The sequence below is a fragment of the Leopardus geoffroyi genome, chromosome D4 (assembly GCF_018350155.1).
Source record: "Leopardus geoffroyi isolate Oge1 chromosome D4, O.geoffroyi_Oge1_pat1.0, whole genome shotgun sequence".
In the NCBI taxonomy this organism is placed as follows: domain Eukaryota; kingdom Metazoa; phylum Chordata; class Mammalia; order Carnivora; family Felidae; genus Leopardus; species Leopardus geoffroyi.
Genome location: NC_059342.1, coordinates 66,330,544 through 66,346,678, shown reverse-complemented (window position 1 = coordinate 66,346,678; position 16,135 = coordinate 66,330,544). Strand labels below are relative to the sequence as shown.

The window sequence follows — 16,135 nt, the reverse complement described above, 5'->3', positions numbered from 1 at the left end:
GCTTTTTCAAAGGTTAGTGGCCATACATTTGTGGGTCCATTTCTGGGTTCTCTATTCTGTTGCATTGATCTGAGTGTCTGTTTTTGTGCCAGTACCATACTGTCTTGATGATTACAGCTTTGTAGTATAGCTTGAAGTCCGAGATTGTGATGCCTCCTGCTTTGGTTTTCTTTTTCAAGATTGCTTTGGCTATTCAGGGTCTTTTCTGGTTCCATACAAATTTTAGGATTGTTTGTTCTAGCACTGTGAAGAATGCTGGTGTTTTTTTGATAGGGGTTGCATTGAATATGTAGATGGCTTTGGGTAGTATCGACATTTTAACAATATTTGTTCTTCCTATCCAGGAGCATGGAATCTTTTTCCATTTTTTTGTGTCTTCTCCAATTTCTTTCATAAGCTTTCTACAGTTTTCAATGTATAGATTTTTCACCTCTTTGGTTCGGTTTATTCCTAGGTATTTTATGGGTTTTGGCACAATTGTAAATGGGATCGATTCCTTGATTTCTCTTTCTGTTGCTTCATTATTGGTGTATAGGAATGCAACTGATTTCTGTGCATTGATTTTATATCCTGCAACTTTGCTGAATTCATGGATCAGTTCTAGCAGTTTTTTGGTGGAATCTTTTAGGTTTTCCGTATAGAGTATCATGTCATCTGTGAAAAGTGAAAGTTTGACCTCCTCTGGGCTGATTTGGATGCCTTCTACTTCTTTGTGTTGTCTGATTGCTGAGGCTAAGACTTCCAATACTATGTTGAATAACAGTGGCGAGAGTGGACATCCCTGTCTTGTTCCCGACCTTAGGGGGAACAAGAGAGTTTTGTTCAAGAGAGTTTTTATCAAGAAAGGACGCTGTATTTTGTCAAATGCTTTCTCTGCATCTATTGAGAGGATCATGTGGTTCTTGCTCTTTCTTTTATTGATGTGATGAATCACATTGATTGTTTTGAGGATATTGAACCAGTCCTGCATCCCAGGTTTAAATCCCACTTGGTTGTGGTGAATAATTTTTTTAATGTATTGTTGGGTCTGGTTGGCTAATATCTTATTGAGGATTTTTGCATACAAACATCTGCCCTTCTTACTGCTCTGTAAATTTCCCTCTTCCCTTTGAAACTCCAGGCCCCTATCCCATTCCCTAGGATGGTGTATATACCTAATTTTATTTTTCTGTCTTTGAACCTCTCATATGTGGAGCTCCTATAGGTATGAAATTAAATTTGATTTTCTTATGTTAATCTGTCTCATGTCATTTTAATTCTCAGACCAGCTGGAAGAATATTAGGGTTGAGGAAAAATTTTCCTCCCACACTTCTCTCCTTTTCCCCCCTAATTTCCTCTCTTCCTATTTTCTCTTTCCTTTCTTCTTTTTATTTTTCTCTTTCCTTTCCTTCTTTCTTTTCTCTCTCTTCTCTTTTTCCTCTTTCTACTTCTCCCTACCCCCTTCTTCTCCCTTCTCTTCTTCCTCTTCTCTTTCTCTCTCTCTGTATTTGCTGTGTAGGATTTTTGTGCAAGTGTCGAGTTTGTTTGGAACTTTAAAGGAAAAGGGAACTGTTAGTTACAAGTCTTTGATAAATACCGTTCATCAAGTTAAAGAAGTTTTCTTCTGTTTCTGGTTTGATAAAGTTAAATATGAATGGGGGTGCCTGGATGGCTTAGTTGGTTAAGCATCTGACTTCAGCTCAGGTCATGATCTCACAGATTGTGGGTTTGAGCACTGCATCAGACTCTGTTGACAGCTTAGAGCCTGGAGCCTGCTTCAGATTCTGTGTTTCCCTCTCTCTACTCCCCCACTCGCTCTCTGTCTCTCAAAAATGAATAAATGTTAAGAAAAATTATAAATGCCTGTTGAATTTGATCACAAGCTTTTCTTGCATTTAATAAAATAATTATTTGTTTTTATCCTTTAATTGATATTGTGGTGAATTACATTAAAATATCTTTGAGTGTTAAAACATCCTTGCATCTCTGAGATAATCCCTACCTGGGTGTTTAGTATTATTATTTTGTAGTTTATCACATTCTGTTTGCTAGTATTTAATTGATAATTTTTCTATTTACATGTATTAAGTGAGATTGGTTCATAATTTTTTTCTGTCTTATACTGTCCTTGTTCATCTTTGGTTTCAGTGTTTTATCAAGCTTATAAAAAGAACTGGAGGACCTTGCAACCCCTTTTTTATATTATACAAAACAATTTGTGTATGGTAGGGGTTACCTGTTCTTAGAAAATGTATTAGAAGTATCCAGCAAAATTGGGCTTGGTAAAATCTGTTACTACTGATTCAGTCTTCACCTATCTTTAGATTTTTCCATTTCCTCTTTTTATAGCTCTTTGAATTGGATTCCTAGTGTATTAATTTTTCAATCTTTCTTATTTTCCAATTTATTTAAGACTGTAAATCCCTTAATCTCACCAATTTTGGTAATCATATTATCATAAAGTTATAAATATATTGAAATTTCAATCGTGACTTTTTTTGATCTATCAATTATTTAAAAGTATGTTTCAAATTTTCCACTTTTAAAAGACATTTTTGAGGTTTCTCTTTTTGATATTGATTTATTTAATTTTATTTATTTCATATCATCTTTTCTCCTTTCATCTCATTTCTAGTTAGTTAACATACAGTGCTATATTACTTTCATGTGTACAATACAATGAGTCAACAATTCCATACAGTACCATACATACATCACGACCAATGCAGTCCTTAATCCCCATCACCTATTTCATCCATCTCTCACCCACCTCCCCTCTGACAACCATCAGTTTGTCTTTATAGTTAAGAGTCTGTTTCTTGGTTTGTCTCTCTCTCTCTCTCACTTTTTAAAAATTTTGCTTATTTGTTTTGTTTAAGTTCCACATATGAGTGAGATCATATGGTATTTGTATTTCTCTGACAGACTTATTTTGCTTAGCATTATACTGTCTAGCTTTATCCATGTCAATCATTGTAAATGGCAAGATTTCATTCTTTTTTATGGCTCAATAATATTCCGTTATATATGTGTATATATATGTAAGTATGTGTATATGTATATATGTAGTATGTGTATATACATCATATATGTATATAATATGTACCTATAATTCTATGATAAACATAGTGTATATGTATCCCTTTGAATTAGTGTTTTTGTATTTGGAGGGTTATATACCCAGTAGTGTGATTACTGGATTATAGGGTAGTTCAATTTTTAATTCTTTGAGGAACCTCTGTACTGTTTTCCATAGTGACTACACCAGTTTGCATTCCCACCAACAGTGCACAATGGTTCCTTTCTCTCTACATCCTTGCCAACACTTGTTGTTTCTTGTGTTTTTGATTTTAGCCATTCTGACCAGTGTGAGGTGATACCTCATTGTGATTTTTATTTGCATTTCCCTGATGATGAGTGATGTTGAGTGTCTTTTCATTTGTCTGTTGGCCATCTGGATGTCTTCTTTGGAGAAATATCTATTTATGTCTTCTACCCATTTTTAAATTGGATAACTTGTTTTTTGGATGTTGAGTTATATAGGTTCTTTATATATTTTGGATACTAACCCCTTATTGGATATGTCATTTGCAAGTATCTTCTCCCATTCAGTAGGTTGTCTTTTCATTTTGTTGATGGTTTTCTTCGCTGTGCAGAAGCTTTTCATTTTGATGTAGTCCCAATATTTATTGTTGCTTTTGTTTCCCTTATCTCAGGATATCTATCTAGAAAGATATTGTTACAGCCAGTGTCAAAGAAATTACTGCCTAAGCTCTCTTCTAGAATTTTTTTGGTTTCCCGTCTCACATATAGATCTTTAATGTATTTTGAGTTTATTTTTGTGTATGGTGTAAAAAAAGTGGTCCAGTTTAAGTGTTTTGCATATAGCTGTCCAGTTTCCCAATGCCATTTTTTGAAGAAACTGTCTTTTTCCCACTGCATATTAATTGTCTGGTTTTTGTTGAGACTTGGATCTTTTTCATTCTTTTTTTTTTTTTAATGTTTATTTATTTTTGAGACAGAGAGAGACAGAGCATGAACAAGGGAGGGTCAGAGAGAGAGTGAGACACAGAATCGGAAATAGGCTCCAGGCTCTGAGCTGTCAGCACAGAGCCTGACGCAGGGCTCGAACTCATGGACCGTGAGATCATGACCTGAGCCGAAGTCGGCGGCTTAACCGACTGAGCCACCCAGGCACCCCGACTTGCATCTTTTTCTAATCATCAAGAGCTCTATAAGCATTTTATTATATTTTATTATATATTCTCTACTGTTTGAATGCAGAGTGATAGACATACATGTTTGATTGCCATAATTTTTTAAAGTGTTTGTTTAACTTAACATAATCTCTACTTAGTAGCTTTACAATCCTCCTGAATAATACCAAGGACCTTAAACTATTGATCTCTTATTTCTTTTTTTTTTAATTTTAATGTTTATTTTTGAGAGAGAGAGAGAGAGCGAGCATGAGCAGGGGAGGGACAGGCAGAGAGAGAGGACACAGAGTCTGCAGCAGGCTCCAGGCTCGGAGCAGTCAGCACAGAGCCCAATGCTGGGCCCAAACTCACAAACCGCGAGATCATGACCTGAGCTGAAGTTGGATGCTCAGCCAACGGAGCCACTCAGTTGCCCCTCTTATTTCTAATTCTTCTGTTATCTTCCATATTTTTTATGTCTAAGATTTCACTTTTGCCTTGTTTTTAAGACCCCCAGTTGCAAGTGCTGTCTTTTGCTCTCTTTCCTTCTCTCTTACTATCTTTTATAGTGACAGTTTATTCGCTCACATATTTATCAATGTACTTATTTGCTGTTTTTTCATTCCATTCTTTTCATCTAGGAAAAATTTCTTTCTTATCTGAAAGGGAAAGGGGAAAAATCTCTTAGTTTTTTCTAAAACTGTATTTTTGCCTCTTGAAAGTTAGTTTAATTTAGTACACAATTCTATATTTTCAGTTACTTTGTTTGAACAATTTGAAGACTTATTTCATTGACTTTGGGCCTCTATTCTCACTGATGTCATTTTTAGTCTATTCTTAACTTTGAAGCATTTGAGAAAAGTAAATGTTTTGTGATGTTAAGATATAACAAGATCATTATTAAGAACAGACTGTTTCATTTTAGAATAACTTTAATACATATTCTTTGTGGAAAGCATCATGACATTCTTAGACCAACTTTATAGTTCCTTTCAGGCACTCATTTTACCATTATATTATGCTTAATTGTAAACATGCTTATACCTTTATTATATATTAATTTTAAAAGTGATTTCCTTTCTAGTAAATGTCACACATTTTTAAAATACTAAATTCAAAACCACTTTTTATAAGTATTAGATTTTGAATTTTAAGTGCACCTGCTGAGTAATATTGTAAAAATCTAAACTATTACACAAAGGAACAAAAGAACAGAGAGGAAGATATCTTGTGCAGCATCTATACAGAGAACCTTATTCTGGGAATATAATTTCCCTTTTTATACTGGAAAAAGAAAGAAGCACATTTTGGCTTTCCTAATTTGACATCTTAGAGAAGAAACTTACGGCAAATGATAATGTCATACCTACTGAAACATAATGTGTTTTATACACTCTATACATCACAGTTATTCTTAGGACTTCTAATGATTTCACCATTATAGTAAGACAAGTAGTTTTAAAATGTAAAATTTCCTAAGCTAGTTTAAACCTAAGAAATAAGTACTCCCTTAAAATCTATTTTGCCTTGTGCCTTTATATAATTATTTTGGTATTTGTCTCTTTTTCACTGGACGTTTTCAATTTTTTTGGCTTATGTCTCTGAATTTTAATCTGCTGTATGAAAACTTAAGGGCATTAAACCCAAAGATACCTAATTCACAAGCATTTGTTTCTTTATGAAGACATACTTTCATACTGAACCAAGATCAGTATGATACATAGTGCTTATAATTGTTCTGACTGATTTGCTTCAATAGTTTCTTTCATTTGTTTGGTCACTGACTTGTGCACTTACACTATCTTTCAAAATGCTATGAAATTTAAACATTTGTTGAGAAGCATAACATTTATTTTCAGTAGTCCTTGTACCACTAATACCAATAGCATTTATTACATCGAGTAATGTCTCATTTTCCATTATTAAATAATGTTATGCATTACAACATACACATTAACATTTATATTCAGTAGTTACCAGAATCATTATTATAATACAACCACTATTAATGTATGTTATCTTTAACATATAGTGCCTCACATTTATATTCATTGTTTGTCTCACATGTGGTATGAATATGAACAGTGTAGAAAAGAAATAGTCATTGTTTGAATGAACTTCAACTTCTTAATTAAAAAAAAATGCCCTGGGAAATGTGAGTGATTATGTAACTTGATCACTTTAAGAATAGCAATGTTATAAGATATATAGGTGATTATCATGTGAATATATAGGAATGGCATTTAAAACTTTATGGTCTTAATCATATTGAAAAGGTGGAATTGCAGAATAAATGGTGTAGAAAGAACTAAATTTCTTTTGCTAAGGTCTATGTAATCTGACATTCCTGGGGAATTAGTAGTCTCCTAAGAAATAGCCAAAAACACATGAAGGAATATGGCAATGCCACATCATGCCCAAAATGTTTGCTATTTGCTTTTTCCTAATTACCTTAGAGGTTGATTCTGGTAAATCTTCTGGTATATATTTTTTCTTTTCTTTCTTTTTCTTTCTCCTTGCATCCATCCCCCAGGAATAGCAACTGAAATCCTGACAAGACTTCAGTATAGGAAATTAAATTTCACAGGGACCATTAAAATTTATTTTTAATTTCTCTCTTGGAATAGTTGTAAGTAACCTGTTAAAAAGTTTTGCCTTTTTAAAGTAGTGGAAATTTTCCCTAAATTAATTTTAAGAGAATTTATAATGACAGTATTTTTTTATCCAGTTTCTACCCTTCCCTCATTCATTGATACATTTACTCAACAGCTATATTCTGACAGACTTTGTATAATTTTTTCGAACATTGAATTATGAAAAATTTCAAACAAAGCAAAACTGAAATAATTTTACTTTGAACATCATACATTTACTAACTAGATTTTACCACCAACATTTCATTAGATTTGCTTATATCTATGTGTCTATTTATCTGTCTATTCCTCCATTAAATCCATTTCATTTTTGGGTGTATTTCAAAATAAACTGAAGATACCTACCCTTTTCTCTAAATACTTCAGCACGTGTATCATTAGCTAGAGTTTACAACTATATTTGTTCACAGTTCTCTCTTAATTTAAAATTTGCATACATTAAAATCACAAATCTTAACATAATATTCATAGTTTTAACAAATGCACGCCTATGTCACTCAAATTTCTATCAAGGCATAGAATATAAACATAACCTTAGAAAAGTTCCCTCATGCCCTGACCCAGTAGATACTTGCTTTAATCTCCTGACCACACAGACGGCCACTGTTCTGATTTTAAAAATACCACTGGTTAATTTTTATCTGTTTTAGAACTTCAGTATGTACTTTTCTAAAAATAACACTCAGGCTGCTGTGCAGAGAATAGATTTTAGGAGAACAAAAGTAGAACAGGGATGTGATTTGGAAAGCCATAGTATCTTAGGTGAGATGATGGTAGTTTGAACTAGAGTGCTAACAATAGATTTGGTCAGATTCAGAGTAAATTTTATAGAGTTGGTAGGATTTGGTGGTGAATTGTATGTGGGTGTATGGCATTGCTGGTGCCTGAGATGGAGAAGATGAAGAGAAATAGTTTGGGGATCGGGAAAGTCAAGGTTTCTGTTTTGGAAAGAAATTCCTATTGTATTAGATCTCAGGACATATATAGGAGTCACTGTTCTATAAATCAGTATCTTTTAATTTTTGTCATTGTCAAGCTGTAAGCTCAATAAACTAAGTAAGAGATTATATGTATGTATAACAGTTACATAGACTTTGCTTGATGTGTTACAGTCAAACTTCTGATGCCTAAAATGAACAAAACCATACATGACAGATGGAATATTATTTTAACCAGGATTATTGCTAGCTGTATGTATCACATGTAACAGTCATACTGCCCATAGTGTATGAAAAGAAAATTGTTTTAAAAACTAATAGACTTGGGGCGCCTGGGTGGCGCAGTCGGTTAAGCGTCCGACTTCAGCCAGGTCACGATCTCGCGGTCCGTGAGTTCGAGCCCCGCGTCAGGCTCTGGGCTCATGGCTCAGAGCCTGGAGCCTGTTTCCGATTCTGTGTCTCCCTCTCTCTCTGCCCCTCCCCCGTTCATGCTCTGTCTCTCTCTGTCCCAAAATAAATAAATAAATGTTGAAAAAAAAATTAAAAAAAAAAAACAACTAATAGACTTTATGCAAAAAGCAAATTCCAAAGTACTTAATCTATTGATTAAAGACCACTCTGTTAATATTTGTAGGATTATTAAGACAAATAATTCACAGGTTCTGCTTTTAATGACCTTTCAATAAAACAACCAATATATTGTGTACATAATCAAAGGGAATACATCTCCGCATGATAAATACCCCAAAGTTTAAGTAGATTGCTATAGGAATTTAACTTGGTGGAAGAAGAAGTGGAGTCTTGTTAGCATGATAATAAAAGGCTTTCAGTCAGAGGAGACTTTTTTTGTCTTTGAATTTTTATAGATAGGTTAAAATGAGGGCAATTTTAGATGGAGAGAATGGCATCAGCAAAGATGCAGAGGCAGCAGTCATGAGGATTAGCTAGGCAATGGCAAATCAGCTTGTTCACTTTCATCATAAGATGGTGATCACACATTCATTCGTTCATGAATCTATAAATGTCAAATAAATGCCTTTTCTCTAGTCACCAAGGCCCTAAAATAAATATTACTTGTATCTTGCCCTCAGGGAACCCAAAGTCTATTAGAAGAGACAGACATGTATGGGAAAGGCTAAGGGGAGTGTGTCTCTTATTCACTGCATGGTATTAGCCAAGCACTGAATAAGGCTTTTTTTTTTTTTTTTTTTCTTGTTCAATACTCATAAAACCTTCCACTGTTTAGGGACTGAAGTCTACATTTTATGTCAGGACAAGTGGAGACTCTGATACAATTTATAATCTTCGTAAATTGGAGAATTGGGAGTTTGTAATAGCCCTGGATTTGTTTTATTTTGTTTTATTTTTTAACTGTGTCACATCAAATAAATAAAATACACTGTAACAAGAAGTTTAATAGATGTGCATTTGAAAATGGAAGAGGAAGGGGAAGAAACAGTTTCTTCCTGGAGAAGCTGATGAAGTGGAGAAAAAGTGATGTTTGTGAAATGTGATGAAAATAAGAGGTGACATAAGTAGTACAAAAATTCTTGAGAATTTTAACAATGGTTTCCACAAAACTTAGACCCCGGTTTCTTCTTACAAAACCCATCATTTCTCCAAACCCCTTGCCCTTGGAAGAGAGACTCCATCTTACTTGAAAGAGGCTATTGTGATCAAGGAAGGGTGAGATGGGGGGAAAGACAGGGAGAAAACAGCAGGAAGACTGGATATTGGGAAATGAGAGAAGGAGATACTCCAGAGCAGTTGTGGGCTGTAATGCAAATGGAGATTTTGCTGTGGTATTGCAGGTTTTTAAGAAACTCAAGTGGGGGTGGGGTGCATCTGGGTGGCTCAGTCAGTCAAGCATCAGACTTCAGCTCAGTTCATGATCTCACAGTCAGTGAGTTTGAGCCCAGTGTGGGCTCTGTGCTGACAGCTCAGAGCCTGGATCCTGCTTCAAATTCTGTGTCTCCCTATCTCTCTGTCCTTCCCCCACTTGCATTCTGTTTTTTTTTCTCTCTCTCTCAAAAATAAATGAGCATGTTAAAAAATTTAAAAAATCATAAAAACAAACTCAAAGAGGGGATGTTAAGAGTACTTTTGATTGTTGGATTCTGTTTCTTTGTAAAGAATGTACTATATGGATTCCAGTTCCGTAAGGGCTATAATAAGCTTCTAATACTAATAATAAGGCAGGTAATGGGTTGAATTCTTTCCTTCTTTGGCTTTTTATTGAAAGTGTCTGGGGTGCCTGGGTGATATCCAACTTCGGCACAGGGCATGATCTCATGGTTCATGAGTTCAAGCCCCATGTCAGGCTCTGTGCTGACAGCTCAGAGCCTGGAGCCTGCTTCAGATTCTGTGTCTTCCTCTCTCTGCCGCTCCCGTACTCATACTCTGTCTCTCAAAAATAAATAAACATTAAAGAAAATAAAAAAAAGAGATAGTATATTGGTATATTTTCACAGACAGAACATATCACTCAAGGTGCTTGTTTATTGGACTTCAGTGTTTCTAAATTATTGCTGGTGAGGAAGCACTGGTTTTTAAAAACTTCCTGAAGTTCTTTACTATAGCTCTAAGAGTGGAAGCTGCATTCTGCTTTTGGAAGCTCACACTCCATTTTGAGCAAGACCATGCTGAGGAGTGCTTTGAGTTAGGTATCCATTCATTTTTATTGAGAGAGGTGCTGATTCTTATGGAAGAAGGAAATGAATAGACACTGTCAATGTTGTATCAGGACAGAAGCTAAAGAGGAAAATGGACATTAGAGGGCCCATGTAAAGGGGGATGGCTAGTAGATACCAAGAACAGTAGTATTTAATACTGATTTATTTTCCTTAGTGATATTAGTCCCTTTTTTGTTATATTCAAGCCTAAATAAAGGTGTTAAACATTGTGGTCTTTTGAATGTGGATATTTAGGAGACTTACGTTTATTCTTTGTGGGCAAAATATACTGTTGAGAGCTTGACACAGAGACATATAAGATTACCAGGGAAGAATGATAGAAAAATTTATTTTATTTGTTTATTTTTTTAATGTTTATTTGTTTTTGAGAGAGTGCAAGTAGAGGAGGGGCAGAGAGAGAGAGAGAGGGGCACAGAGGATCAAAAGCGGGCTCTTTGTTGACAGCAGCAAGCCCGATACAGGGCTTGAAATCATGAACTGTGAGATCATGACTTGAGCCAAGGTTGGACACCCAACAAACTGAGCCACCCAGGTACCCCTAGAAAAGTTTAGAATAGTCTGGCATAAAATCAAAACCAGAAACTAAGAAAATGGAAATAGTCCTCAGAAATAATTGGGGAGGTGACTGGAATGTCTATAGGCACACAAAATAGAAATTAGATTACTTAGTTGTTAAAGGAAGGAGAGCCCCTGAAGGCTGGAGAACTTGGGGCCACTTAGGTAATATATTCTCATGTATTTTACCTCAAAAATATAAGTGGAGAAGCGGGTACAAAGAAATATTTTAGTTGGGACTATATAATTGTTAAGTGATGGAAATCCAACTCATAAGTTTTTTATAAAAAGGTAATTTATTGATTCATGTAACTAAAAAGAATTTTTGTGAACTGACTTTAGACACAGCTGGATCAAGGAGTTAAAATAGCAGGATCACACACACTCTTCCTCATTCTGTCAACACCTCTTTGCCTCTCAGATAGGCTCCCTGAACTTATTGATAAAGATTGGCTCCAGGCTTACACTTTATCAGTTTAAAAACCTTAGCAGTAAGAGTGCCTCTTTTCTTAGTCTGAGACAGCATTCTTGGGTTGAGTTTGATTAGCCTGGCAGAACTCATCTCCTATACTGAATGAATGAATCACTGTAACCAGAGGGATTTGCTTTAATTGCCTAGCCCTTTGTTTCCAATGGTACCACTGTTTTCAGAGATCAGCCCCCTCCAGCACACATGGACTCAGAGGGAGGCACTGTTGAATGTCAAAAGAAAAGGTACATTCTTTTACCAGAAGAGGGGATACTAGACAACAAAACGATAGATGTTCAGTTTAAACTGAGAAAGGAGACCAGGAAAACAGAAGGAAAGTAGAGTAACAAAACAGATGGAGAAGGGGAAAGGAAAAGAAGGAGGAAATAGGGAAGAGAAGAGCGATAAAAACATGGAAGAGAGAGAAGAAAGCAGAGAAGAGGGAGATTTATCTTGAGGAAAAGCCATGTGCCCTGTATGGAACCAAATGGCAGAGCTACATACAAATAGAAACTGCAGACTAGACATTATTCAGAAGGCTTACATGAGACTTCTGTGTTGAAAAGAATATAAGTCCTATATTTGGACTTACTAGGAGATAAGTTCTCTTAATACTGGGTTCTCTGACTTCCTCTGTGAACACAAAAGATCTGATCTGGTCTCAACATGGAGGGTATCACATGCCTCAAGACCTCTTATATTTTCCATAGATGCAGGTGTCTGCTCAAGACTTTCTTCACAGCCTCTTTCACCTCTTTATTCCTCAAGCTGTAGATGATGGGATTCAACATCGGGGTTACCACTCCATAAGACAGTCCAATGATCTCATCAGAAGTGTTTGTGTCCTTTGACTTGGGCTTCATGTACATAAAAAGGGCTGAACCATAGAACAGGATAACCACAGTCAGGTGGGCAGAACAGGTAGAAAAAGCTTTCTTTCTCCCTTCAGCAGAATTAATTCTCAGGATGGAAGAGAGGATAAAAACATAGGAAATGAGAATTAACAGCAGAGGAATCACCAGTAAAACAATATTTGCCACTGTCATGATAAGCACATTGATGGAGATATCTGAACATATGAGTTTAAGAAGAGCCAGGATCTCACAGGTAATATGATCAATGACATTATTCCCACAGAAAGGCAATACCATTGTCAGGACTGTTTGCACTAAGGAGTTTAGGCAGCCTATGATCCAGGACCAAGCAGCCATGTGCACACAAAGCACCCTGTTCATGATGATGGGGTACCTCAATGGGTTGCAGATAGCCACATACCTATCATAGGCCATCACAACCAGGAGGATACACTCAGTGGAGCCCAACCCAAGGGAGACAACCATCTGCAGAGCACAGCCAATGAAGGAGATAGATTTTCTCTCAGACTTAAATATGACAAGCATCGGGGGAATGGATGATGATGTGTAGCAGATGTCCAAGAATGAGAGGTTCCCAAGGAAGAAGTACATGGGGGTGTGGAGGCGAGAATCAAATGTGCTGATGACAATGAGGAGGCTATTTCCCAGCAGAATTATCACATACATGATGAGGCAGAGCACAAACAGAAAAAGCTGGAGCTCTGGGTATTTGGAAAGTCCCACCAGAAAGAATTTGGTCACGGTTGAATCATTCCCCATCTTCATGTATCCATGTCACGTTCAGGGTTTAGAAAAGGACAAGACTCAGGGAAATTTAAATTTATGATATAGATTTATCAAATCACTTTAACTTCCATTATTTTGTTTTATCCTTGGGTGGGGGTATGAAAGTATGAAAGTTATGAAAGAGGAATAGCTGTCTTTCTGTTCAGAAAAGGTCCCACATGAGGGAAGATATTTTCTAATCCAGGGTGAATAAGAGAAAGCAAAGCCAGTAACTTCACCAAAAACAATCCGTCACACAAAGCCTATCTTAATCCACTTCTGCTATTTCTCCCCACTGGTGGTGTCAAGGAAGGATTATTGGGTAGATTTGCTTCACAGTAATCTTCATTAGCCTCGCCACAAACGACATCCAACAGAGAAATACAGTCTAAGGAAAAGCAATGTGTTTGGTATGCAACACAACTTCATGGAAAGTTCTCTAGTACCTCCGTCAACCAAACTGTCACCCCTAAGTCCCTCTAATTTAGAAATTCTGAAGCCACTACTGATACCCTCAATGATATGAAATGGCCATATTAAATTTCTTTTACTTTCCTGAAATACTACATATTCTCTTTCTTCTTCATGCATTTGTATATGCTGTTTTGTTAAGCTGAAAGGGCTTCTCCCAACTTAGATATTATCTTTCTAGCATAAGTTTCTAACCTCCTAGTCTAAGTAGGGTCCTGATTATGTGTTGTCACTGAACCCGGTGCTTTCCATTCTGCTAGTATTCTTCACTCACTCATTTATTCAACACATTCTATGCCACATTTACTGTGATGTGTAATAGGGATCTCATTGTGAGTACTAGACTTTCAAAATTGACACTGGATACAGAATACTTATGATAGTTATTTTATGCTTTTAAGAAACAAATAATGTGCTCTATAATATGTTCCAATGTGAAAAAGTTATGGAACACTTTGCAAATTATTTTATCAAACTAAAATTGCCTTTTTACCCAAAACTGTCAGAGTAAAACTATGGTCAATCTCAATTATGAATACATATGTAAAGAATAAAAAGTGTATCCAAACTCACAAAACAGCCCTCAATAAATATAAATGAATTGAGATCATACCATGCATACTTTCAGATCACAGTGCTATGAAGCTTGAAATCAACCACAGGAAAAAGTTTGGAAAACCTCCAAATACATGGAGGTTAAAGAACATTCTACTAAAGAATGAATGGGTCAACCAGGCAATTAAAAAAGAAATTAAAAAAATATATGGAAACAAATGAAAATGAAAACACAACAGTCCAAACCTTTTGGGATGCAGCAAAGGCAGTCCTAAGAGGAAAATACATTGCATTCCAGGCCTGTCTAAAGAAACGAAAAATCCCAAGTACAAAATCTAACAGCACACCTAAAGGAACTAGAAGCAGAACAGCAAAGAAACCCCAAACGCAGCAGAGGGAGAGAAATAGTAAAGATCTGAGCAGAAATAAACAATATAGAATCCTCCCCCCCCCCCGCCAAATAACAGAACAGATTAATGAAACTAAGAGTTGGTTTTTTGAAAAAATAAACAAAATTGGTAAATCCAGCCTTCTCAAAAAGAAAAGAGAAAGGGCCCAAATGTATAAAATCACAAATGAAAATGGATTTATTACCACCAATCCCTCAGAAATATGAGCAATTATCAGGGAATACTATGAAAAATTATATGCCAACAAACTGGACAACCTGGAAGAAATGGACAAATTCCTAAACACCCACACACTACCAAAACTCAAACGGGAAGAAATAGAAAATTTGAACAGACCCATAACTAGTGAAGAAATTGAATCAGTTATCAAAAATCTCCCAGCAAATAAGAGTCCTGGACTAGATGGCTTCCCTGGAGAATTCTACCAGACATTTAAATCAGAGTTAATACCTATCCTTCTCAAGCTGTTCCAAAAAATAGAAATGGAAGGAAAACATCCAGACTCATTCTGAGAAGCCAGTATTACTTTGATTCCCAAACCAGAGACCCAGCAAAAAAGGAGAATTACAGGCCATTGTTCCTGATAAACATGGATGCAAAAATTCTCAAGATATTAGCAAATTGAATTCAGTAGCATATAAAAAGAATTATTTACCATGATCAAGTGGAATTCATTCCTGGACTGCAGGGCTGGTTCAACATTTGCAAATCAATCAATGTGATACATCACATTAATAAAAGAAAGGATAAGAACCTGTCAATAGATGCAGAAAAAGCATTTGACAAAATTCAGCATCCTTTCTTAATAAAAACCCTCAAGAAAGTGGGGATAGAAGGAACATACTTAAACATCATAAAAAGTGTATCCAAGCTACATACTAAAATGATGACATTTATTTTTATTAAAGCATGAAATTGTAAATTAATGCTTGGAAATTGAAAAATAGAATATTGTCATCTAAATAGATGCCTAAAGCAATGATAGAACATAACAATTGATTCTTGATAAAACCTCTTAGTAGTCTACACCTAGCGGGATAAATCACTAAGATGATAAAGATTATCTTTCTTAAACCATCCGTCAACATAATTTCAAATGGTGAGACTCTGGAGATATTTTCCTAAAAGTCATTCAAAGATGCATTATTATTATTATTACTTAACATCCCCCCAATCCAACAATAGAATAGAAAAAAATAAATGGCATTGCATGTAATATCATATATCAATTCAATCATGCTTTAGTAGGTGTTACAATTTTTTTCGTCTAGGGTGCTGCCATTCTAGTATGTTGTGGTTATTGTGTACACATGAGAGTACATAATGGCACATGTAATATCACCAGTGCAAATTATAGTCTTGAAGAAGAGTTAAGGATAAGGGACAATGCTCATGATATAATATTACATGAAGAAAACGAATTTCCTTAATAATACAAATGGCTATATGTATATATATACATACACACACACACGATTTTAACTGGTTTCTTCTGGAATATGGGAATTGGGGCATTAATAATTTTCTCTATCTTTTCCAAAGAATTCTTAACCTATGTTTTATGGGTATAAATA

General features: G+C 35.5%; 2 protein-coding genes across 3 annotated transcripts in view; one reads left to right on the top strand and one right to left on the bottom strand.

Moving 5' to 3' along the window:
- The window catches only part of LOC123592936 (olfactory receptor 13C3), a 331,436-nt gene that overhangs the window by 19,371 nt on the left and 295,930 nt on the right, over positions 1 to 16,135 (top strand). The gene's annotated exons all lie outside the window — the stretch shown is intronic.
- Positions 11,543 to 14,247, bottom strand: LOC123592939 (olfactory receptor 13D1). Its single transcript, XM_045468378.1, has one exon. It carries the CDS (start codon positions 13,123 to 13,125, stop codon positions 12,181 to 12,183), a length of 945 nt encoding a protein of 314 aa, XP_045324334.1. The 5' UTR covers positions 13,126 to 14,247; the 3' UTR covers positions 11,543 to 12,180.

Excerpts from the sequence above, each read along its gene's own strand:
- LOC123592939 (XM_045468378.1), bottom strand. The coding sequence starts at position 13,125 with ATGAAGATGGGGAATGATTCAACCGTGACCAAATTCTTTCTGGTGGGA.